Genomic DNA, 26717 nt, shown 5'->3' with positions numbered 1-26717 from the left:
ACATTCTACGATACTTAAATATAATTTAATCACTTGAGTTACAAGACTGGAAATAATGTTATATATAATTTGTGGTTAGCTTAAAAAATTAACATGGTGAATCTTCACTTCTGCCAAAATTGGAATGGACCAACCACAGCCAGGAAAGAAAAATTAATCACGCGTGGATTTAGACATTTTGTTGGTTAGCCCATGTGCAGTTCATAATTACGTTTATGTCCTCTTCATTCCCATTCACTAAAGATGCTGATGTCCAAAACTGATTGGCCATCCTATATTTTGGATTGCAATTTTTACCAGAAGATGGCTGCTGACTTTTCCTGCTTTAAGAGTTAAGACCTTCCCAGAAGGCAGGTTCATGTACACAGCTGGTTTAAAAAAGAAAAACAAAAGGAGGAGATATATAATTTATTTTATATATATCCAGTCACTTTGTCTGATCGGTATTTTTTTTCCTCAGGTATGAGGTAACTCTGCAACATCACAGACACAGAGGTACGGTGCTATATTTGCTAGTTATTCTTATCTTATCTTTAAGGAGTTTCAGCTTTCATTCAACTTTTTGTTTGTTCAATCTTTTTTCTGTTCATAACATGTTTGCTGATATTCTTCAGATCTGAATCTCTCTCTCTGTCTCTCTCCAATTTTCTGGGTGTTTCTCACTTACCCAATTGGCTCCAGTTCTTATTTGGTTTGTGAATTATAGGATAAGATTCAAACTTTAATTTCACTTCATTTCCAAAATTTCAATATCACTGTTGAGTTTCTTGACAGTTTCTGCTAAAGTGGTGGTTTTTATGGATACCCTTCTTGAAAGATTGTCCGTCTCCAAGGAAAAATTCCACTTTGGCCATGGCTCAATTCCAGTCCACTCTAATCAAAATCTTGTAAATGGGTTCCAAGTAAATCATGAACCCACCAATCCACCTTTCCTTCCAACCAACTCAGACCATCCAAGTGATTCAAGTACTTCTTTGAGCTCTGGTTCAGATGGAGATACTTTTGACATTAGTGACTGTAGTCAGCCTGTGCTCAAGTACATAAGTGATATTCTTCTGGAAGAAGACCTGGAGGGTAAGCCCTGTATGTTGCAGGACTGTTTGGCCCTCCAAGCTGCTGAAAAATCTTTTTATGATGTCCTTAACCAGAAGGATCCTCCTTCACCCAACCAACCCCCTCTATCTGACCACCAAAGCTTTGAGAACTCCGATGATGATTCAACACATAGTTGTCACAGGAGTAATGATTATAGGGCTGAAAAAACAGACTGGGTTTTTGATTCTTCAGAAACCTCTCATGTCCAATCTGATTCTTCAGAAACCTCTCATGTCCAATCTTCTCTTGTTGAGTCTCCATCTGATACCCTTTTGGCTTCAGATTCACTTGATGGGAATTTTGGAGGGGTAGGGGAAGCTAGAAAGCTCCTTCCAAATGAAAATTTTGGAATTATTGACTTGGAAAAGTACCAATTCATGTCCCAAGGTCCTAACACACTGTTCAGGAATTTAGCATCTAAGACAGAAAATGATGGCTACAACTCAACAAATAGATCGAAGGAAAAGAAAAATCATCAAAGGGAGGATGGTGATTATGCAGAAGAAGGGAGAAGCAATAAGCAGTCAGCTGCTTCTGCTGATGACTCTGAGCCACAAGAAATGTTTGATAAGGTGCTACTCTGTTCTGTGAATCATGAGTCTAAGTCTTGTTCTCATGATGAACCTTTGAAAAATGAAGGAAGTGGGAAGTTGAAGCCTAACAAGCAGTCAAAAGGGTCTAAAACAGCGCGATCAAAGAAACAGAATAACAAACGGGAAGTAGTAGATTTTAGCACCCTGCTAACTCAATGTGCACAAGCTGTTGCAAGCTATGACCAACGAACTGCAAGTGAACTACTCAAGCAGATAAGGAAGCACTCTTCCCCTTATGGTGATGCAACCGAGAGATTAGCTCACTACTTTGCTGATGGCCTAGAGGCACGCTTGGCTGGCACAAGAACCCCATCGTATTCACCTCTTTTGAGTATACAGACACCAGCTGCTGAAATCTTAAAAGCTTACCAGTTGTATGTTACTCACTGCCCTTTCAAGAAGATGTTACACTTCTTTTCCAACAGAACAATTATGAAACTAGCAGAAAACGCAACAAGGCTTCACATTATTGATTTTGGTATTTCTTATGGTTTCCAATGGCCCTGCTTTATCCAACGTCTCTCCAAGAGACCTGGTGGACCTCCTAATATTCGGATGACAGCAATTGAGCTTCCCCAACCAGGTTTTCGACCTACAGAGAGGGTTGAAGAGACGGGGCGCCGCTTGGATAAATATGCTAAGAGATTCAATGTCCCATTTCAGTACAAAGTCATTGCTCAGAAATGGGAAACTATCCAGTTTGAGGATCTTAAAATTGACAGGGATGAGCTGATTGTGGTTAATTGTATGCACCGGTTAAAGCACATACCTGATGAAACAGTGATGGCCAGCAGTCCGAGAGATACTGTCCTAAAGTTGATCAAAAGAATTAATCCAGACCTGTACATTCATGGAGTTATCAATGGGGCATACAATTCACCCTTCTTTCTCACACGGTTCAGAGAGGCATTCTTTCACTTCTCTGCACAGTTTGATATGTTTGAGGCCACCATTCCTCGCGAAGATGAACAGCGGCTAATGTTTGAAAAGGCGGTATTTGGTAAAGACATAATGAATGTCATAGCGTGTGAGGGACTGGAAAGAGTTGAAAGGCCTGAGACATACAAGCAGTGGCAGGTTAGGTATCAGAGGGCTGGCTTCAAGCAGCTCCCATTAGACCAGGAGCTCGTGAAGAAAGTGAAAACTATGTTGAAGGTGATGGGTTATCACAATGATTTTAGAATCGATGAAGATGGCCACTGGATGCTGCAGGGATGGAAAGGAAGAATTATCATGGGTCTTGCTTTTTGGAAGCCTGCTTAAGAGTTTCACAATGGCCTTCTGTGTCAGGCTGTCCTAGGAGAGAGTTTTATACAACTATTACAAGCTGTATTCATTTTGTTCTTGATGTTTGTGTCGTATCCCGTGTATTATATGTAAAATGTAGCTATGGTTTATGAGTTGATTGTAAATTTGCATTTATTCATCTCAGCTTCTTGACAAACGAAACTCTTGAATGATTAAAATGCGGCCAAAATATTTTAGCCTGGAAACTTCTGCAATACTATGGTCTTTAAGTGCAGTCACTTGGCTCCCGGAGCCTCAGCGCAGATTGTATGCGCAAATAGAACTCTAGATCAATAATTACATAGGTAATGTGGAATAAACTTAATGATATTTTTTTGCCCTTGCTTAACAGATTTAATGACTTAAACGGATCAATCAAGCGATGAATTGAAATTTATGCAGTAAAATAAATAATTGAAATGAGGGTTAATCTAAACAGTATAATTGCTTAACCATTAGGTTAATGATGATGGGTGTGTCTTTTCGCAAGGTGTAAAATATCGATGATATCGGAAATATCGGTAGTCCAAAAACATGAAAATTTCAATGGAAATATCGGGATATTATCTATATCGATAAAAATTGAATAAAACCCACGGAAATTGTAAGAAAAACTTGGAAATTTTTATTGAAACTTTGGAGAATGTTTATTTAGTCAATTGTCTATTAGTTTATCATAAAAAATTAGAAGGAAATGTATTGCATGATGGATTTAACTGATTTAAGTTGATTATACAGCGAGCTAGCAAACACTGTGAGTGTAGAAAATATGTAGTAACTAATAAAAAAATATTAAACACACCATAATCATTTATATATAATGATTTACTACAATATTTTACACTTCATACATTGCATGGTAAGATACATGAGTGACTTAGTACCACATACAGTTCCTAAGAGGTTCAAATTTTTCACTATCTTCATCATCTCTATGTGTAGAGTAAATGTATTGTGAGGAGTAGTCATCAAATGATAAATCCCCAAAATAGTTTTGTATGTAATTGTAACATGAAGCCCATATAAATATAAATATTTTAGCTTATTATCATAAAAACTTAAGTGATATGGTGATTAAGGTGTCGGAGAAGTAAAATGGTAGGGGTTTAAATCCCCTTTGTGTTTTTTTTTTCTCCCTTTTCTCCCTTTTTTTTTCCCTTCTTTTTCCTTTTTTCCCCCTTTACATCGATATTTTCGATATTTTCGAGATATTATACCGATATTTTGACAAAATATTGCTAAAGTGTGAGCGAAATTATTAACATCGATATTTTCCGATATTATCGTTGATGGTGTCAATATTTATACGAGATGTACATGGATATATTCCGAAATATCAGTGATTCGAAAAAACCGAAATATCCTTGATATTTCGTCAATATTATCGATATTTCAGACTATGCTCTTGATACTTACTTTGTTTTCATAAACAAGTTAATTTCTATGCTTCTCTAGTTACACACTTACTCTCTTGCCTCTTACTTGTTCTACTAGAATATCCAAAGATTTACAGTGCCATTTAACTGCTAGGCCTCATCGACAGTCCTTCATCTATTTAAGGACTCAAAGTCAGAATTCTCTTACTCTAATATTCAGATATTCTTGATAAAGTTTACTAGTTCACTACCTAATACCAATGACTGAGAATATGGACCAACAATCATTTTATATTCTAACACCGAAGTACCTATAAAGATTTCATCCTCCACCAATAATTAGTGGGTAAACCATGGCAGCCAGACAATATATATAGCTTCTGTTGAGGGATTCTTAAAATTTGTTTATTTAAGGGACATTCTTGTAGGGTCCATTATGCATTGTATTTTATTAATCCAAACCGTCTAGTCTGTAGATATTCATTCACAGATCATCTATACAAAAAATTTCTTGAATCCGATATCATTTGACTATTCAATTAAGTTATTGAAATTTGAGTACTTTCTTGAAGCATCATGTTCATTGATTTTGTTCGTCTCAATTAGATGCCTTAATGATTTTCAATTTGTCTAATTTTTTACAAATGATCTATAAATGAAGACTTGAAAAATAGACGATTTGGATCATTGAAAAAAAATTCGTAGGGTACCCTAAATGGTATTCCTCAAATAATTATTTGAGGGATCCCTTAAAAAAAGGGGACTGAAAAAGAATATATATATCCATTCAAATGAGAATTTTTTTATTTTTTTATTTTGGGAATTTGGTTGGAATGTGGGTTAAATGCATGAGGAACAAGGTGGACTGGACTCAGTCAATACTGGCAAGTGGGTGCTAGGTATGTTGGTGCAATACTTCAATAGTCTTGTCTGGTTTGCCTTGCGCTGTTGTATTGTTCCTTCTCTATGTCATTCTTGTTTGTTTCCCTTCTCTTGTTGAGCAAACAAAGAAAATAAATATGAAAATGAATAAAGAAGCAAATGACATCATTTTGTGTGCCACATGAGAAACCTCAATGCATGAGTCAAGCCAGATGGAGAAACAATCAAAAGTCAAAGCCTTTCTCTGGGAAATTCAAAGGACTGTTTTGGTTGAAAAACCCCACCATATCTTATTGATAAATGATATAACTAAAGTTGGGTGGGAATCAAATAATTTAATGTGTCTAGCAGAGATACATATCAAATTGGATGAATCTGTCCCATCATCATAAAATGTCATACAAAATTGGATCCCCTTGAATAATACTTTTCTCCTTTTATGATTGAACGATTTGAATAGATTAAAGACAGCAGCCCACTGCACCATTCCAGGGTTTTTCTTTCCTTAAATATAATGCAGAAAGTTTAGAACTTAATTTGTTTGTGTTGTTTCAGGTTGTGTAATGTGTCTCATGTACTTAGTGAGCCTTTAGCTCTAGTGGTTAAGTACTGACTCTATATTAATGTCAGATACTTAGTAAGTGTTTGAATCTTGTCTTCTGCTCTTCGGTAGGGCAGTTGTATAGGTCAGCCCTCTCATAAAATAATGAGACTCACATGCAAACCCAACATGTGAGTCTCAACCCACTCCGTGAGAGAGCTGCCCTATACAAGAATCTAATAGACAAAAAAAACATGAGTATCATGCAATCTTTGGTCCCCTACCCTTTTGCACTTCACATACAGATGGATGTGGTGCTTTTGGTTCCCAGGGGTGAAAATATCTTATCAGAACAGTCCAAGTTCTTCTCTTGTTCATTGTTTACTATAATCTCTCTATGCTCATCATGATGGAGACTACATTATTGATTCATTTAGTAATAAACAATGGCGGCAGCAAATTAGCCTTTGTTTCCAGTAATGACAATCCAAACGTTATACAATAATAAAAGCAAAAGGTGAAGGAGGTGGAGATAATGACCATAAAATACAAGCAATTGAGGGTAGATTTGGCACTAAGTTGGCTGACTTATGAGGCAGATTCAAGTAATCTGATAATTAATTGCTTTTTATATTAATGCATGTATTAAAGAATTATTCAATGTTGGAAAGAGATTCAATGTTGGAAAGAGAATGTGATGCTTTATATTTTCTTTTTTATAAAATTTCCTCCAACAAGATTGATCCATTTTCAGGATAAAGATTGCATTCTCATTTCCTGGAAGCTGTGGTCTGTTAAAACTGTGGGTCAAAATTCTCTGTTCATCAGAATCATCACCATTTTTGTTTTAATAGTTTAAGATATTGAGCACTGAAGTCCAACTTGACTGGTTTTGTAGCCCTGAATTATTCTAAGTTGGCGGCTACTTGAATTAAAAAAAAATCCAGTAACATACAAACTTTCATAAACACTTCCCTACGCTCTTCATTTACTGTGATTTCTCATATGCACTCTGCAAGTCTAAGCTTTTCGTATCTGAACAATTTTTTTTGTACACTTTGGTTATTTCCTATTCTCATCATAGTGATATCCAAGGTTTGATATTGAACATTTTCACCTGAATCTTGTTTTTTTTTTTCCTTCCATTTGCACCTCTTGTAAGATTTAACTTTTCTTGAATCCTGTTAGATTGGTGGCCTTGATGGATACCTTTCTGGATGAAATTCCCAGTTCCATGAACAAATTCATATTTGATCAAGGCTCTGTCCCGGCCTATTCGGATCAGAATATTGTTACTGAGTTTGAAGCCGATCATGATTTCACAGATCCCAGTTTCTTTCTAGTCAATCCAGACCCTTCTAGTGATTTCTCCTCATTGTCGGGCTTCAGCTCAGAGGTGGATTCTCCAGACAGTCAATCCTCCAATGCTATTCTCAAGTACATAAGTGAGATGCTTATGGAGGAAGAGTTGGAGAATAAGCCCTGCATGCTGCAGGACTGTTTGGCCCTCCAAGCTGCTGAAAAATCCTTACATGATGTCCTGGTTCAAGAGTATCCCTCTTCAGCCAATTCACTTCTTACTTCAGTTTACCAAAATGTTGAGAACCCAGATGAGGGCAGTAACCACAGCAGTAATGGATCTGTTGCTGCTAGCAACTGGGTTGGCTCAGATTGGGATTGTGTTCAAGATGTTTTCCAATCCTCTCATATCCAAATTTCTGCTACTGAATCTCCTGCATATACCCTTTTAGTTCCAAATCGAGAGGGTCAAATCATAGATGTAGAAAGCAGCTCATCATTTCCTATAGAACCAAGGGAGCTGGCTAAGGATGTGAGTTTCAATTCAGTCCAAGATGGGAGTAGCTCACCAAGTGGATCAAGGAGCAAGAAAAATCGTCAGCGGGAAGACGACGATGATCTTGATGAAGGGAGGAGCAACAAGCAATCAGCTGTTTATGCTGATGAATCTGAGCTACCTGAACTGTTTGATAAGGTACTGCTCTGTCAAGGTGAAAAGCAAGAGTCTCAATCATGTTCTCCTCAGGAATCTGAGCACAAAGAGGGGAGCGGAAAGTTGCAGCTTAACAGGAAGTCAAGAGGATCCAAAGGCAAAAACACACGCAAGAAAAAACCGGATGACAATACAGGAGGGGTTGATTTATGGACACTGCTAACTCAATGTGCACAAGCTGTTGCAAGCTATGACATAAGGACTGCAAATGAGCAACTCAGGCAGATAAGGCAGCACTCTTCTCCCTACGGTGATGGAACCCAGCGATTAGCTCATTACTTAGCCAATGGCCTTGAACTACGCTTGGCTGCAGGAGTTCCCTTGAACCCAAAGATGTCAGCTGCTGATCTCTTGAGAGCTTACCAGACTTACATTACAGCATGCCCCTTCCATAAGATGTCAAATTTCTATGCTAACCGAACAATTGCAAAACTAGCAGAGAAAGCAACAAGGCTTCACATCATTGATTTTGGCGTTCTCTATGGATACCAATGGCCTTGCTTGATCCAAGGCCTCTCCAACAGACATGGTGGACCTCCCACACTTCGCATTACTGGAGTTGAGTTTCCCCAACCAGGTTTTCGGCCTTCAGAAAGGGTTGAAGCGACAGGGCGACGCCTGGCAAATTACTGCGAGAGATTTAAAGTCCCATTTGAGTATAATGTCATAGCAAAGAATTGGGAAACTATTCAGTATGAGGATATCAAAATTGACAGAGATGAGTTGATTGTTGTCAATTGCTTGTACCGATTGAAGAACCTTCCTGATGAAACAGTGACAGACAGTCCAAGGGATACAGTTTTGAAGTTGATCAGGAGAATTAACCCAGATATATTTATTCATGGTGTAGTCAATGGGTCCTATAATGCACCCTTCTTCGACACACGCTTCCGGGAAGCACTCTTCCATTTCTCTTCACTGTTCGACATGTTCGAGGAGACTCTGCCCCGAGAAGATCAACAGAGGCTACTCTTTGAAAAAGAAGTATTTGGTAGGGATGTTATCAATGTAATAGCATGTGAGGGTTCAAGGAGGTTTGAAAGGCCTGAGACATACAAGCAGTGGCAGTTTAGAAACAAGAGAGCTGGGTTTAGGCAGTTACCACTGGACCAGGAGATCTTGAAGAAAGTCAGGAGTATGGTAACGTCAGAATACCATAAAGATTTCGTTGTTGACGAGGATGGCATGTGGGTCTTGCAGGGATGGAAAGGCAGAATAATTCATGCTATATCATACTGGAAACCTGTTTGAGACTTACAGAAGGAGACCTCATGCCATGAGAAATTTCTCTTTCATCTTTGTTCCCACAGTTATAATCGATGTAACAAGAACTTTCAAGGGTTGCTATCCATGTTACGTTCTTCTTTGGCTTCTCTGGCATCGAATCGAAAGCGTTGCCCGATTTGTTTCCTGCTAGCATTCAGCCTGGCAGAGATTAGCTAGAGCTGCTTAGAGCATGATGTATATGTACTAGCTATAAAGGGGGCAAGGTTAGCTGTGTCCTCTATTACGAACTGATTTGCATGTACTACATAATTCAGCTTAATGAAAGTTTTTTCTGATAAACAGAGAGTTATGTAGTCTATAATTGACTCTCACAGTTCTTAAATTTCTTTGTATCATGATCTGTCTCATAGCACTAATTGCTGGTTAACAGCATATTTATAACATCGTCATGATTTGTTACTTACTTGAAAAGAAAACAATTATATTATTATCCAAATGACTGATTGAAAAATACTAACGTCTTTTCAGTATTGATGTAGACAAATTCCGAATTTGAATCATAATATCCAACAGCATACACTTTGGATCAAAATTCTATCAATTCATCTTTCTTTCAAGCCGTGCAACACTCCATCACCTCAAATCGAGATACTCGTCTTGCAGGCTTCAGCCAGAACAATAAAGAGAATATCAATGTTCAAAGTCATTGATTTACAAGCTCACACATGCTTATCAAACACTGATCTACTAGGTCTCGCACACGTCTACTATGTGTTGTATTGTTCTTTTGCATCCAGCTTTACTGAGAACCATGTTGTTGCCGTTCTTCATCAAGAGATGCGGTGCCACAACCTCAAAGCAATGGGGTAGTGAAAAATAAATGGTCAACACTTTCAACTGCAACTTTACACATATTGCACTAATGAGGTGATAAGCTAATGTTCAGCCTCGTATTTTGAATTACATCACAGATAATACATCTTCCAGAACTAATTATCCAAGCAAGTATTTGCACCTTGCAAGGAGTCTTAGCCTTTCAAATAATCAAAGAAGGGTTGGAAATAAGGAGTGAAAGAAATAAGGGATTATTTCTCATCAATCAACTGGCTAAAAACAATTAGGAATTTGAAACATAGTAGCAGCATAGGTCATTGCAAAATATACCTTTCCCCTTATACTAGTGTGCCAGTAAATCATAACCAACCAACATTCACAATCCAAATACTAACAGATAAATGTAATGCACAATCCCTATTTTGGACTGACGCAGACAAAGAGGGCTGGACAAGGGCCACTCTTTTAGATCCGTGCATATTTTTACAACTACGGCATCCTGAAAATTCCTTCATTTATATACAGAACCCAGAAAGGCACATAAATCAGTGGCCTTGACATTCAAAATTTTCTTTAGGAAAAATCAGACTTTAGGATGGGTCTTGTGATGTTCAAAGCAACATATATGCCAAAAGTGTAGCTCATAATAATGTAATCAATGTTTTCTAAGTTTGATTGGAATAAATAATGCAAAAACTAGTACAACTTTATGCATTCATCTTTTCCAACTAGTGCAAGAAGCTCGGGAGAAATAGCCTTTGGCACTAGAGGGTAACAAATAACCACAACTTTCAAACAGAACCCAGTTTGAATTATCCTAGCAGCACTAGCTAGAAGTCTTTATGTTTTTTTTGGGTCAGAAATAGAGAAACCAGTTCAGCTTGAAAGCTAACAACTTTAAATGGCAGTTGCGAAAACTGAGCGTCGATAATTTGACAGCAAGATTACAGATACAAATTATAGGGCCTGAAAGCCATTCAAAAATAAAATTCACACAACTGCAAGTGAATCACCTAGTTATGTTCAAACTCTTTTGTTTTGATTTTTTGTCGGTCTAAGAATGTTCCAGTCCAGCTTTTCACCCTTTGGTTTCTTGAACGAGCCTTTACTTTTATTTGGCGATGACAGCTGATCACCTTGATCAACTTTGGGAGACTTGTTCGGATATTGTTTTCCAGAAACTACTTCAGACGGTTTTCTTTTATGGTCTCCATCACGCTCACAATTAGACTTATCAGTATTTGAGCATTCTGCTTTATCCGTTGAGGACCCATTTTCTCTGTGGAAATGCAAATAGGAGAAAGAAGATAGGAGAGCAGAAACCAAAAATTTTGGAAAAAATTTAGGCAACGTATATTTCTTAGTCTCAACCCATTGGAGCAAAAAAATTCATTTACAGAGACAATACATTCTTATAAATAAAACAAATAATTAAAAGACTGAAATGTCCAATCACCCACCTAAATGACCCTTTTTCACTTTGGATACCAGAAGAAGTGGCAGCAGGCTGACAAGGGTTTGCTGATGCTTCATTCAGTTTCTATCATGGAAACACTTTTATGTAAGGTGAACAAAGGCCAATCAAGAAGTACACAAGAAATTAATAGTAATTGGAATCTTAAGGTCCATGAACCGTATACTCACATCAATCGATGGATTGAAACTTTGAAACGACATCCGCCCTATAATTGCTCCAGGATGGGGGTCACCTTCCATTATGACCATACTGCAGCATGAGCACAGCCGTCCACATGAAGCAAGTCAAATTTGAAGAAGGTGGATTAACGTAACTAATGAATAACTATAGCAGGCAATTGCAATCATCTCTGGTTCAATGCACAGAGTTATCTTAAATGACGCCTTAGGGCATCTATGTTGAGTCATTAATGCCTTTGCATCAACAAACTAAAGGCTTCCGAAAAGGGTAACTTTATGAAAGCTAATTATGTAAAATTAGCCCTTCAAAGTAGTAGCTTACGGTTGGGCGCTACAAACTGATTCTCCAAAAAATCATCTATCACAATCCAGACAATATTGCAATACTAATAAATCCAAAATTTCTTCAACTTTTTAGATACTGCACCTTCGCTAGGTCACAAAATAATTTTTCCCTTTGGCAATTCAACAAAAAAAGTTCAAGAAGCGAAGTACTGCAAAAGACAATATATGCTTATGCCGGAGATGGACATAAAACTATAATGAAATTCTAATAATCCACACTGAACCTTAAAATTATATATTCTTTCATTAATGTAACCCCAGAAGTAAAACAGCTCAAATACTTTGAGAAATATCAGAACAAGGAATAAACAGAAAGAAAAGCTACCACTTCCTTATTTGGCTGGCAGGGAAAGTAAAATCGCCAGCAGGTTTGACATCTTCTTCTTTCTTCTCCTCTCTCTGAGTTGCTCTTTGCATGAACTACGGTAATAACCCAAAACAAAAAAAAACAACCCATATGCATTAATGTATTTGAAAAGCTAATTATGGGTTTACCAGGAAGTTGAAAAAATTCAACATTAAAGAACGCCAAGATGAATTTAAGCAAGCCCCTGATCAAATTTCACGTGGGTTTATAAAAAAAATAAATACTTCAAACAGAAACTAATACTGACCATTAATTATTTTAAAAAAACAACAAAAAGGAAAAGGAGTGTGTTTCGTGTAGCTGTTCTCTTCAATTCTTTTACCTTTAAGTTCCTAAGCGTGCTGGAAAGCTCTCGCTTCGCCATATCACCGTCGGAGTTTTTCCTCTGAAATCCAATTGAAAGCTCAAGGCGGGAACTTTAAGCTTGATTTCTCTGTGAAGGCTCAGTTTTGTCTCGCCGTGAAGGAAAGAAGCTTCCTTTATTTGTTCTCCAACTTCAGGAGGGGACGAAGAGGAGGAACAAGGGTTTTGTTTTGGGGAAGAATGGTAAATTACAGAACAAAAAGACAAATTTGTCCCTCGCTAGTGATGGGCTTCCTTTAGGCTAGCCTTTGGGCCAATCAGAGTACCAAATGTTACTAGCTTAGATCTGGACTTCAAAGGCCCAAATCAGTCTCAAAATACGAGTCATTTTATGGTGAGGGAGTCATATATGGACTATAGATGTGAACTTTTATATTAGCCACATGATTCATCTGAATAGTAACTTCACTTAATTTTAAAGAAATAATCATGTGACTAATATTAAGATCCACATGAGAGGTTCATATATGACACTATCACTATAAAATTTCGCCTCAAAATACTTGTGTGAGAGAGAGTTGAATTCAAGTAAGGTTTTTTGTTGTTGAAAGGTTAAATACAAACTTCCATTTTAGGTTGTGATTTGATCAAGTTTGAGATAATTGTTTAATGATTTAATAGTTCTTTTTGGTTATTAAGAAAGAACCAACCTGTGAATTGAAACAAATTGGATTGGATTTAATTAAATTGTAATATTAGAAATCTAATGTACATTGGATTATATTCTAAATATTAAAATATTTGAATCCACGAACACCGTAAATAGCTTTGTTTTTAAAGTATCATATGGGTCCCATAGAATAAAGCTCGAACTCTATCATATATTGTTCATACCTTGCAGCTTGGTTAAATTTAAAAAGTAAAAATAGGCAAAATTCTTTAAAACGCTCAAATTGGGCTATTTTTCATAACTTTCGTTCTTTTGGATTACAATTTTATGGTAATTAACTTTAGTTTAGTAGTATTTGTCTTTAATTAATTGAAGGAGGTGTTAAATTCAACTCACACAGATGTTGATGACAAATATTTATAAGGGCGTTTCACTAATATACCCAAAATAGAGGTTGAAATTATAAAAAAAATCCTATATGAAATGCACTTTAGAAACACACCCAAAATTCATTTACTACATAAGAAATGGGTGTTGAAGTTCCTATAAATTACATGACTGCCATTGATTAACTTAAAATAAGCCCAACACAAAAAACTCAAAAAAAATCCAAAACAAACCCAGCAAGCCCGAAGTACATTGTTAATACCATATCATAGAAGTACATTGATAATACCATGTCATAGAAGTACATTGTTAATATCATGTCATAGAAGTACATTGTTAATACCATTTCATACAAAAAAACTCAAAAAATCCAAAAAAGAGCCCAGTAAGACATCCGATATCTTTTGCAGAAACCACCTCCAATTGTTCACAGTTTCACCAAAAACAATCACAAAGGCAAAACGAAATACCTCTATAAGAAAAAGAAAAAAGAAAATACACTGTTAATATTATGTCATAACACTATCTTCCTAGTAAAAATTACATTATGCATATTATAAACTTCAAGTGCATAGCTATATATAGAGCAAATATAGAGCATGATTTGTTACTGAAAATTTGTTAATACTATGTCATAAAAGTACACTGTTAATATTATGTCATAGAAGTGCACTGTTAATATTATGTCATAGAAATCATCTCAGTTGCAGGGTATGAACAGTATAACAACTGTTCATACCACTTACTGGAAGTTAACAACTATGTCATTTCATTTGCATAATACGTACGATAAAGAATCCAAACAATACCAAACATCAAAACCAAGTTAACACTAGATAGTGTTTTACACATTAAAATCACAAAGAACCTAGAGCACTGAGAATCTAAATCCAAGAACAGTAATTATCAATTTTCTCAGTAACCAAACATTAGATAGCATACACAGAAAGAGCCAAACAAGTCAACAACAATGAGAAAAATAAGCACAATGAATTCTAAATCACTAATTCCAAATATTTTATCATTCTAAAATAGAAAAAGCAATTCATCAATGACTCATATTGACTAATTAAGTATTTTATGCCAAGAACTCATCCCAAAATTTTGACTACCACCAACTCTAGCATCGTCGGTGCTCCAAAGAATGAAGAATCAAATTGAATTACCATATCACCATTGCCAAAACCTCAATTCAATCATATGCTAAGCAAACACATAAATTGAATCCCTTTTTAAGGCTTTTGCATAATCTCTGAGAAATTGCCCTTTAAATATATCATCAAGCAACCTGAGCCCATAACCCTTCTTCCCACATCGAAACTTCTCCAATTTGGCATATCGGTATTTTTGGAACTGTGCAAACAAATCTATTAACTAAAACAATTCTCTTTGCACAGTAAAACAAAAATTGCTATAAAGAAAAGCTAAAATACCTGTTGATTTGAACAAAGGTCTCTACTCCGTATGCGTTGAGGTTTTTGTGGTTGACGTCGCTCAGATTCGACGACACTGGAAAAGGAACTGGAGGTGTGTCGTCGGCCGACGGAGATTGAGACGGAGATGATTGCGGTAGCGTCGGAGATGAAGAAGGATGGTGCATTCATTGGAGTGTTCTACATAGATGGAGGAAGGGAAATCGAAGATAGAGTTTTGGGCGAAGGTGAATCGACGACGGGTTATGGTGATGGAGTTGGCGAGGACTATGGTGGAGACGATGAAGATTAAATGGGAATTGGACTAGGAGAAAAGCCAGAATCAGAGCTTGATTGTTGAAGAAGAAGAAGAAAGTTTGAGATGTGTGTTGATGAAGATTGAGTTGATTAATAGACAAAGCAAAAGGGCAAAACAGTAATCCAACATAGCTGTTGAGTTTAAGAAATCGACAACTGTCAATTTTTGGGTTTATTTTGGGTGTGTTTATATGTATTGAACGGCATAGAGTTTCTTTATAAAACTATGTCTAGAAATAGGTATTTAACTAATTTTCTATATTTATAAAGAGTTCGATATCTAGTTGTGTGGTGTATTAACTTGTTATGAAAGTATCTTATATATATATATCATATTTGTTTGTTTTGGTTATGAAAGTATCTTTATATCATATCTTTTGTTAAAAAACGAAAACCGAGGAATTTTGTTGGGATGTGATTGCTTGCAAATTGAAATAAAATAAAAAGAAAATGCATTACAAAAAAACAAAAAAACAAAATGAAGAAGAAGAAAACAACAATAGTAAAAAGAAAAAAAGAAATTGAACCAGTCCTCGTATTCCACGAGCCACAAACCCACGAGGACCCGCTTTAGTTTTTCCATCCGAATCCAAGGCTCTCTCTTAACCTATAAAAACCTCGGAACCCACCATCTCACAAAATTCACTGCTCAGACTCAGAGACTCACAGAGTCTCAGACCCAGCTGGCTCTTCTTAGGCAGCAAGAAAACCCAGCACCTCAACTCAACCATCATCCATTACAAACAAAAAGGTGCCCAGCTCTTCATCAAAATCCCTGCTTTCTGTTTTAACAGCATCAAAATTCAATAACTTTTGGTGCCTATTTTCTTCTGGGTCTTCTATCTTCAATGCTTTTGTTGGTAGTCAGATAGTAGGTTTCTTCTTGTTCTCTTTGTTTCATTTTTCGAACAGAGTGGGTTTCTTTTGCTTGTAACTGTATATCTAGAATCTATATGGGTTGACTGATATTCTGAAGTTTGGATTTAGATTGATAATTGGGTTTTTCTTTTTTCTTTTTTTGATGTTTTCTCATTGTTTGCTTATTTGACAGGCAATCAGTTCTGGGACCCAGTGAAAATGGTGCGTTCTTTTATTTTCCTTGTAGTTTGTGTTTTCTTAAATTGAAATTCAAAATAAAGTTAAGGACTTGATTGTGTTGGCAATATAGTTTCTAATGGGTTAGCTTGAATGGAAATCATGGATAAAGGGGAACGGTTTAATGCATGTCTGTAGGATAGAGGAGGTTTTAGCTTGGGAGTAATATGTTTATGCGATTGGGTAACAACTTGGCATCAGATTTTGACAATCTGACTGTTTAAAACTGTGATGGGTATCAGATAATGAGCTTAGATTGCTATTTTGAGTGTTGCTTGCTTCGATTTCACATTGTATCCATTGATCTACTTGTTTTGAACTTGTTTGGCCGATAAATGTTATTCACCATTCTGATTATTTTTGTGTTACAGGCTCATGAAAACTATCGCATTTCTGCTTTTGAGCAGAGTTATCGTTGTTACCCTGTCTCGTTTATTGACAAGGTTTGAATTCTGAACCTGGAAAATTTACTAATTAATTTCTCACCAAAAAATTTCGCTAATTAAGTTGACAGTTTTCCCTATGCCCTCCAAGTTATAAGTGAACTTATTCTTTGGCCAGCTTCCTAATTGTTTATACTGATTCCTCTTACTGTTGATCTTTTGCAGTCACATCTGGAAAAGGGTGATAAAAGTATGTTTATCTGCCTGACTGGTTCTTTTATACTATCCATGCCATCCTGTATGTTCATATGCTTGATAGTATTAAATACTTTCTTAATTATTTGTTTGTTTTTTTTTTGTCCTTCCAGTTATAATGCCTCCCTCAGCTCTTGACCGCCTCGGTAAATTGATAATTTTATCTCTTATTTGTCCTGCCATTGCCATTTGGATTTTCAACTTATGTAACCCTGGGTCCTGATATATGATATGCCAACTAAATACGAGCTTTTCTTCTCCAGCATCTTTACAGATCGACTACCCTATGTTGTTCGAACTTAACAATCCTACTGTTGACCGAGTTACTCATTGTGGGGTTTTGGAATTTGTTGCTGATGAGGGCCTAATCTATTTACCTTACTGGGTACACATGTCTCTCCTGGAATTTGTTGCAGCAGCATTCCAGATATGGTGATGCTTACTCATTTATGTTCTTTTGTTTCTTTGTAGATGATGGAGAACATGCTCCTTCAAGAGGGAGACATTTGTCAAGTGAAAAACAAAAGCCTTGTAAAGGGAACATATGTGAAGTTGCAGCCCCACACCAAGGACTTTCTTGATATCTCAAATCCCAAAGCCATGTTAGTTAATCACTTTGATATCTTCATTTGGGTAATTGCATTGCACTTTGAGTGTAATAATAAAATATTTATTTCCTCACTTTTCTTCCTTCAGTTTGGAGACTACATTGAGGAGCTACTCTTGTTTAACCACTGGTGACACTATCATGGTTCCTTATAACAATAAGAAGTATTACATTAACATAGTTGAAACAAAACCCTCCTCTGCAATCAGTATAATTGAGACGGACTGTGAGGTTGATTTTGCCCCGCCTCTTGATTATGTGGAACCCGAGAAACCAGCACCTATTACTTCGTCAAAGAAGAGACTGCTAGAAGGTAGTTATGTTATTCTGTTTAAATAATTTTGAAAGATGGTTCAGTTCTAACTTTTGACCTTAATTTTTTGCTTATAAGATGATAGAATTCCTTTTTAACGGATGACATCAATTTTCCATTTTTAACATGTATCTTTCAGCCGAAGAAGAACCACCTGAAAAGATAGCAAAATTCAGTCCCTTTACTGGTTCAGGAAAACGATTGGATGGGAAACCCTTGACACAATCAATTGCACAAGTTTCCTCTCCCATACTCAAGCAGCACCAACTGAAGAGTGAAAATGGAACCAAGAGTTCGAAGTCGTCAACTTGTGCTGCACGTCAACACTCTGGAAAGCTTGTGTTTGGTTCAAATGTCAACCAGCCCACAAATGAAACCCCAAAAGTACGTCTTTTTTTTTTTTTTTCTAATTTAATTGATTATCTGTTCTTATTAGCTTTAAAGTATCTCATCTGTTTGGTTTGAACTTGTAAACCCAGGTTGCCCCAAAGAACAGCAGGCAAGAGCCTTCTCAGAAGGCAGAAGATCCTTCTCAAAAGACAGATGAGCCAAAGTTCCAAGCATTCACGGGGAAGAAGTATTCACTGAAAGGGTGAAGTTAAAGGCATATCCTTCATCCAAAGCAAAAGAAAAAAGAGAAGGCATTTATTCCATCAATTCTTTTTTAGATGAAACAGTCAAGTGATTGTGGCAACGGAAGGTCCAACCCCAGAAAGTGTTTTGCACATGAATGATGCTTTTTGTCTTTGTGTAAATATCCATATGAACCAGAAGTTGGTATGAAATGACAATTCAAACATACCTTCCATGTCGTACAGATTATGTGGAATTATGTTCATATATTTATAATATATCTTTATTTTCTTGAATTGTTGGATATTGTCCTGAGTGCTTTCCTGCTCTTCATCGGGCTTTGCTTCAACTCAAAATTTATGCGCCAATCAATTTAAATAGAGTAAATTATGCAAACCTTCCTTGAGGTTCAGTAAGCTTTACCCTAACCTTCCTCTTATTTTGAGAAACAACACTTGTTGTAATTTGAAATATAAAAAAAGGTTTAGGCTATAAATGATAAACGCACATGTTTTCATACCATAAAAGATTTAAAATCATTTCGGGAATTTTTTTTAAAATTTTTTATACTAGTGATGGTCTAGACTTTTCTAAACTATAGAGAAGAGGATCGAACTTGAGTACAAAGGGTTGGGTACACTGCCCTAGCCAACTAACCTAACATCTGCATTATTTTCGGAGTGAAAACTGTAGGATGAATGCTAAAAAATAATTATTCTAAAATTCATCGTAGAAAAGAGAGACAGTATAGTTTTGAAAAAAAGTTTTGTATATATAACGAGCATCTAAGTTTAAAAACGGAATTTTTATTTTACAGTGTGCTTCTTCACGAAGGCTTTCAATATTCTTTCTCAGTGCAAGGTTGGCTCAGGTCCTTCATGAAAAAAAATTCCAATCGATTTTCTTTTTGCTGTTTTGGAGGAGTACCTATTTTAAAAAAAGGATAAGCTGTTGATATCAAACAAATAGCATTTTGGTAAGATTCATATGACTAATTTCACCGTATTAGACTCTGGATATGAGTAAATAGTCCATATCATGTGTTTGGTGTCAACTTGTATTATTTAATTACCTGACTATTTTATACGGATTGAGTTTTTAATACTCTCCTTACCTGACTAATTAATACAACCCACACGCCCCCGTTTAGATAATACACGCTTAATTATACAACTAGAGAAAAAGAACACACAAGTTATTCTTTTCACTCTTCTCCAGGTATCCATCTCTCACTCTCACTCTCTCTCTCTCTCCAATATGCTTCTTTCTTCTTCTCTTTTCTTTATATATTTCATTTTTTAATTAATTTTTTGTGAAAATTAGGTTATGAAGTTTTCCCTTCAGAAGTAAACTAATTTTTTTTTAAAAAAAACAACCAAATTAGATGCCATTGCTCGCAGCGTTAACCAAAATATATGCTTTATCGCCACATGGTTATTTGACTCCAATAAAGTTCCCACGAAACATCCATATGAATCAATAGTCTCCAGTACAACCTACATAAAGATACAATTTTATCGAAGCAGGAAGAAAACCAAGGGGAAATCAAAGTGACCAGATAATGTCAAAATAATTACCTCCACCCTTCTCTGAACTATGGCTCGCCTCAATAGTCGAATTGCTTCATCCCTTAAGGCTCCTTACCTCTGGGCCATGTGACACCATCAAGTGATGGCATCTAATTTGGTTTTTATTTTTATTTTTTACTAAACTTGAAATCCCATTTGGGTCCAGATCATGTTTGGGTTAGGTGTTTGATACTTGGGTCAGCCGGTAATCATTTTGAATTATACATTATTTGGTATTATTTTTATTTTTACATGCGAGTATGTTGGAATTTTAACGAGATACTACAATTATGATAATAGGTTATAAATTCTTGGCAAAAACAATTGAAAAAACAAATATTGTCATATGAATCTTACCAAAAAAAATTCGTGACATTTGAATTTCAATTTCCACTTAAATTATCAAAGAATTTTTTTGAAAAATTAGCTTGATCCGATGTTATCAGGAATAGCACCAAACACAGTATAACCTTAGTTAGACTATTTATTTGGAACAGCACCAAACGCCTTATAATATTATGGATAAACAGTCAATACTCTCTGGAACAAATTAATACTATCCGACAGAAATTAAGCAGTACAGTTTGACGTACCAAACGATCCCTAAAAGTATAGCCGCATTACTATTCTTCAAAAGAGAATAGCTTGAAAGTATAGCCGCGCGGCGATACTTGATAATATAATAGCTTAAACGTATAGACGCACGGTCTACCCCCAAATTATAATATCGTACACGTATAGACGCGCGGCTATACCCCCAAAATTGTATATCTTAAAAGTATAGCCGCACGGCTATACCCTTCAAGTGGCGCATGTCTCTTTTGTAATTACTTTAATTAGTAGTTAACTAATTAAATAAGGCAAATATATTATTTAATTACTAAAAATAAAATTAAAAAAATTAATTAACCTAAACATACTAAGTTTATATTTATTTTAAATGAAAAAACCTCTCCCGATGAAACTTCGTTTGCACATGTCTATCACATTGAAATTTGCTATATTAGACATCTCTCGACGAAATTGCATCGGCAGATGTAATATTCGTCGGGAGAGGTCTAATTCGACAAATTTCGCTGGCATATACCTACTTATGCCGATAAATGTTTGTTGGTCAAGGTGTTTTTGTGTTTTTGTTTTAATTTTAAAAATATAAAATAAAATTAGTTTCTTTACTTTTGTTTTTTTGACAACTTCTTTAATTTAATACATGTAATTAAGTAATATCTTAGCCTTTTTGAATACTTTAATTAGTAATTATGTTTTAATTATTATTTATTTATTGAATATTAGATTGAAGCTTTGTCTGTAACATATACCTTGGCTGCCTCCCCACCCTCCAAATGAAAATCAAAATGAACCAAAATATTCCACCCCTGTTGTATTTTTTGCAGACCAGGTTTTTTCAATGAAATTTCTAAAGGTTTCGAACAAAAAACAAAATAATTATAGATATTCTATTTATAGAGTCCGGCCGCGGCTATATGATGTTCTATTTATAGAGAATAGCCGCGCGGCTATACCTTTAACATATTCTATTTACATAGTATAGCCAGGAGCTATACGTTTAACATATTTTATTTATAGAGTATAGCCGCCCGGCTTTACCGTTTATTTATAGAGTATAGCCGCGCGGCTATACAGTTTAACATATTCGATTTCTCTATCCTTCTGAGATTTTAGTCAAACCAAATTCTCTCTTTCCCTCTCTCAAATTCCAAGAAAATAGCGAAAGGTGAACGCAGGGTGTTGTTGGTATTGGGGGACTACGTGGAAGACTACGAGGCGATGGTTCCATTTCTAGCACTGCAAGCATATGGAGTGTCCGTTGATGCTGTCTGTCCTGGCAAGAAAGCTGGTGATATCTGCCGCACAGCCATTCATCAACTTTCTCCTGCTCACCAGGTCACCCACCTCTGCTTCTTTTGCCTTTTCCTTTTTATATTTTTAATGAAAATCGTTTTTGTTAGCCTCATTACATCACTTGAGCACTGTCAATTGGTCTTTTCGATGCTCTGTAATTAAGCACACTCAATTAGATTGAAGATTGAATGCTTACTTCACTTGAATTTGTAAACCCAAAACAAGAAATTTGTCTCAAAGATTGAAGTGCTTACAATTCTCACATATGGGATTATGTTGCCTCCTCTAAAATTTGGAATCTGTTGGGACTGGAAATTAGTTTGTCAAGTTTACGAACGAACATCACGCTTTCAAGTTTAGTTTTTTGCATCAACCAATCGTTGGTAGCCTTAATTATAGACAAAATGAATTAAGTTTTATTGTTGATTGGAGCCACTCTATTAGATTGACAAATAGCAATCCACAGGTTATAGTTCTAGGCTGTGTGGACAGCGGGACTAAAGTAAGCTCAAACAAGAACACATGTTAGGAGTTTTGTTAGAGTGCTTGCTCATTCATTATGAGCTAGAGAACCAACCTGTATTGAGCTTGAGTTCTGGGGACAAGACAGCGTGAACAAATTCTTGGCTCCAACGTCACTGCATACACCATGTTCAATAAACAAAATTGCATTAGTGCCCTCGTCTCTAAGTGAAAATAATCTGATAATGGGCTACCTAGGTTTGCTGAATCGAGATCTGTGTTTAATTTACAAATCTTCAAATGCTACATGTCTTTCTGTTCCCCCTTCGTTTTAATATGTTTTTTGGTTTTCTGTATTTTTTTTTTCTTTGGTTGCAGACTTATTCTGAATCACGTGGTCACAATTTCGCACTCAATGCAACATTTGATGACAGTGAATTTAACAAATATGATGGATTAATAATACCAGGAGGACGGGCACCTGAATATCTTGCTTTGGATGCGTCGGTTTTAGAATTGGTGTGAAAGTTTTCTCCCTCCTGAAAGCCAATTGCTTCGGTTTGCCATGGGCAACTTGTCCTAGCAGCTGCAGGCTCGGTTAAAGGTAGGAAGGCCATCCTGAATTAATTAGGCTTTTTGTGAAGGCACTAGGAGGTAACATAACTGGTTCAGATAGGAGGATCCAGTTTCTCTGTGGGGTAAGTTTTATTTTCCTTTGTAGTGCAATGAGAAATATGAAATTGCGATGCCGATCAATATTGAGTATATATAGTATCGAGATTTGCCCTTTTACAGATACTTCTGACAGATAGTGAAAATAACCTGAATAGGCTTTACCAGATTTGCCACAATTCTGGTGTGATAAGGTTCCATCATTCATTACTATGTGTTTTTTTTAATGTTTTGGTGGTATTATTCATTGGTCTGCCTACCTGGGTCCGTTGCCCATTGGAATACTTGTTTGTCAGGTCATTTGTGTGAGTTGTGAACTTGTGAAAGTAAATCCAAACATGCATACTGGTCATTTTTCAAGTTGTTTGAATTATGGCTTCTAAACATGATACATAGACAAGTACATCCTTTATGAATTTTAAAAGACTTCTTTTAATTTTCCGGAAAGTTGACTACTGAAGAATTTCAATTTCCCCCTTCGCCAAAAACTCAATACCTCCAATACCCAAGCCAATTAGGTCTCCAAATTCGAAATGCTACTACTGCCCTAGACCCATAAATTAGTTGCTGTCATATTTCATAAGAACGTATTTTCTTGAAACCAGTTGTTTGTTTTCCCTTTAAAACCAAATCCTTTGAAGCATACCTAAACTTCTCTACCTACAGTGCCAAAAGTTATACAACTTGACAAACCTTAAAGCCCACCAAATTCAAAATATTATTTTACTTGTCAATATCAATAGTGATAAGATGGTCCATAAATCAAGTTTGGCTACGTGTTATAATTCACTGCAAATCTAGTAAACCCCTTGACAAGAACGTTAAAGCCGCATGTTGTTTGTTTATGAACTAATTGTTATCTACGTATTATTCTAGTCAATGATCAAAATTTTATATTTCTCACAGTTACTAAGCATCATTCACTTTCTCTCCCTCAACTCTTGTAGGACTTCATGGAAGATTATGAGGTAATTGTGCCTTTTCAGTCTCTTCAAGCTCTAGGATGCCATGCCCCCAGAAGAAAGCTGGTGAAATCTGTGCAACTGCTGTTCATGATTTTGAAGGTGACCAAACATACAGTGAGAAGCCGGGCCATAATTTCACTTTAACAGCTGACTTTGAAGCTCTATGTGTCGCAAGTTATGACGCTCTTGTAATCCCTGGAGGTCGAGCCCCGGAATATTTGGCATTGGATGAGAAAGTTATTGCATTAGTGAAGCAAATTGTGAAAGCCAGGAAACCAATTGCATCCATCTGCCATGGGCAGCAGATTTTAGCTGCTGCTGGTGTTCTACAGGTAAGGTTACTCCCTTTAAGCCAGGCTATGCCTGTGTTTCCAGAAATTTAATCCGAATTTCAATTTGGTCCATATTCTTTAAGTTTCTCAATCAAATCCGACTATTTTCGTATCATTTCAATTTGGTGCGTCATCAAACATAGTATTGTTATTGTTAAAAATATTACTGACTTTCTATAATTCCATGTGATGCCACCAAAGGAATTGCTCCAATAATTGGGTTCAACTGAAACAAAGTGAAGCTGTAATCCCTGTTTAGGCGACAGTGTAGTTTTATTGTATCTATAGCTCATCGTTTAATAGGGATGGGTCCCATGTTGTTGGGGTCAGTCCCATGCTGTCCAGAAGTTCAATAAGTTGATTTCTGAAACTAAATGAGTTGAAGTGTACAAAATGCAGAAACAATAATATAAAGTTAATTTGTTAGGCACACAAACAAGGACGCAAAATCCTCATTAACTATCCAAAATCATATAACAAAATCGAGATTATAAATTTTGGAATTTTAAAGTCCAAGCATGATATGGTAGATATGGGAGATGCTACAATGAGGGGGATCTGAGTGGGGGGTTTGACTGAGGGGTTCAATCCAACCATCCAACCATCCAATCATTAAAAAAGTTTTTAAGTTCAAAATTTCCTTTATATTATTGGATGGTGGTATTGAACCCCTCACCCACAACCCCTCATTATAGCATTTCCGTGGTAGATATACGTTTATAATGTAGATTACTTAACTTCTTACGCTTTTTAACATCAACTAAAATGCTAGAGTAAAATTAATTTTTTGTGTGGGAAGTTTAACCAAAAAGACAATATACAGATAATCTGTGGATTTATTTGTTCTTTACTCACTATCAATGTAGTTGATCGTAAATTTAAATGTTTGTTCTGTTGTGGGTGTTGATGAGCAAGCTTGCCAGTTGGTGCATGAACATTTGTGCTGTAATATAAAAGTCAGAAGGTGTGTGTTGTAATGCAGAATTCTCTGAAGGAATATATGCAGTAAAAATCTATGCTAGATGGAATGGTTTAAGAATGGGGTAAAACAAGAAATTACCTAGTAAGGAAAACTAAAAGGCTTGGCTGAGCTAGGCAGTTTCAGTTTTTCAGAAGGTGTTAGAAGAGTTGGGAGTATCATCAATTTTGTAAGAGGGTTGATTTACTGAGTGAGTATTTTATGACAAGGTAAAAACGAAACCACCTTGAAGTTGTAATCTGTTTGCCTTTTGCTGGTTCTTCTGATTGAGGGTTGATTTACATATTTTCACATTATGAACTTTTTTTAATCATGTCCTAATTGTTGTTAACTGGCTAAATTTTAGGAAAGAAATGTACTGCGTATCCAGCGGTTAAGCTTAATGTGGTTTTGTCGGGAGCAACATGGCTGGAACCTGATCCAGTAGATCGTTGCTTCACGGATGGAAATTTGGTTACTGGAGCAGCGTGGCCGGGCCACCCAGAGTTCATTTCTCAGTTGATGACATTGCTTGATATTCAAGAATCATTCTAGTTGCTGTTTACCGGGTCAGCTGCTTGCATGTACTACATGTAATTCATGAAAGAATATATGTTAAGGTGACGTTTGTATATATGAGGGAACAAGTGACACTCTGGTTTTGATATGTTATATGCCATGTTCCATGCAAGTTTGGCTGTGGATGAACAGTAAGAAAAGAGAACTAGCCAACAAAACCCAAACAAAAGGTTAAAAAATAAAGTTAGAAGCACAAAAGCTGGAAACAAAATAAAAGAAAAGAAAAAAGAACAGTGCATACACACCATGAGAACTTAACCGACAACCTGCAAATGTCTACTTAAAACAACAATAAGAACACAACTACACAAAACTGAGTGTAGAAGAAACTTATTAGAAAACTTAAAAAACAAACTAAAACAAGACAAGAACTAAAAAGATCATGCTAAAACGAAAGCAAAAGAAGAAGTAACCACAAAAAGAAACAAAAGCCTACTAAAACCAAGCGGCAGAAACAAGCAAAAACAAACTAAAGACGCAAAACCCTCAAATCCACAAAACAAGAAAAATAAACACAATGACACAACAAAAGGAAAACAAAAGTAACAAAGAAAACACCAAGATGATCGTTCTAAATGTAACAACATAACATGGCCAACAAGGCAAAACTTATCTGGTGTTGTAGTAACCATCAAACCACAAGAAACCACTCTAAACTTATCTGTTAACGTTGAAAACACCCAATAAAACCGTTAGTAACTGCTCCCAATTTTGGAACTGCAATGCTTGTAGAGGATCAAATGAACCGCCAAAAACTGCTTCCAACTTCGGAACTGCCAAGGCTTGTA

The 26717-nt window shown here is 36.1% G+C and overlaps 5 protein-coding genes across 6 annotated transcripts; 4 read left to right on the top strand and 1 right to left on the bottom strand.

Moving 5' to 3' along the window:
- Positions 378-3133, top strand: LOC18773542 (scarecrow-like protein 14). The gene is made up of 2 exons (XM_020566232.1): positions 378-495; positions 615-3133. The coding sequence occupies exon 2, from the start codon at positions 798-800 to the stop codon at positions 2949-2951; it is 2154 nt and encodes a 717-aa protein (XP_020421821.1). The 5' UTR covers positions 378-495; positions 615-797; the 3' UTR covers positions 2952-3133.
- Positions 6614-9390, top strand: LOC18772906 (scarecrow-like protein 30). Its single transcript, XM_007206565.2, has 2 exons — positions 6614-6869; positions 6963-9390. The coding sequence occupies exon 2, from the start codon at positions 6976-6978 to the stop codon at positions 9034-9036; it is 2061 nt and encodes a 686-aa protein (XP_007206627.1). The 5' UTR covers positions 6614-6869; positions 6963-6975; the 3' UTR covers positions 9037-9390.
- On the bottom strand, positions 10502-12759 carry LOC18772525. The gene is made up of 5 exons (XM_007205909.2): positions 12537-12759; positions 12173-12267; positions 11491-11572; positions 11307-11386; positions 10502-11125 (listed from the first exon to the last, which is right to left on the bottom strand). Exons 1-5 carry the CDS (start codon positions 12576-12578, stop codon positions 10870-10872), a joined length of 555 nt encoding a protein of 184 aa, XP_007205971.1. The 5' UTR covers positions 12579-12759; the 3' UTR covers positions 10502-10869.
- Positions 15638-18826, top strand: LOC18774702 (ubiquitin fusion degradation protein 1 homolog). Of its 2 annotated transcripts, none has more exons than XM_007205500.2 (10): positions 15638-16055; positions 16356-16384; positions 16771-16842; positions 17008-17032; positions 17151-17183; positions 17301-17422; positions 17509-17639; positions 17734-17957; positions 18097-18341; positions 18437-18826. In XM_007205500.2, the coding sequence occupies exons 2-10, from the start codon at positions 16382-16384 to the stop codon at positions 18551-18553; spliced, it is 972 nt and encodes a 323-aa protein (XP_007205562.1). In that variant the 5' UTR covers positions 15638-16055; positions 16356-16381; the 3' UTR covers positions 18554-18826. The 2 variants fall into 2 exon arrangements, with proteins under 2 accessions (XP_007205562.1, XP_020423043.1); XM_020567454.1 differs by lacking the exon at positions 15638-16055 and adding an exon at positions 16099-16175.
- On the top strand, positions 24099-25905 carry LOC109949494 (protein DJ-1 homolog D-like). Its single transcript, XM_020565191.1, has 3 exons — positions 24099-24392; positions 25350-25356; positions 25718-25905. Exons 1-3 carry the CDS (start codon positions 24099-24101, stop codon positions 25903-25905), a joined length of 489 nt encoding a protein of 162 aa, XP_020420780.1.

The sequence above is a fragment of the Prunus persica genome, chromosome G6 (assembly GCF_000346465.2).
Source record: "Prunus persica cultivar Lovell chromosome G6, Prunus_persica_NCBIv2, whole genome shotgun sequence".
Taxonomy (NCBI): domain Eukaryota; kingdom Viridiplantae; phylum Streptophyta; class Magnoliopsida; order Rosales; family Rosaceae; genus Prunus; species Prunus persica.
Note: the sequence above shows the minus strand (reverse complement) of the source record. Positions and strands in the feature narration are given on the sequence as shown.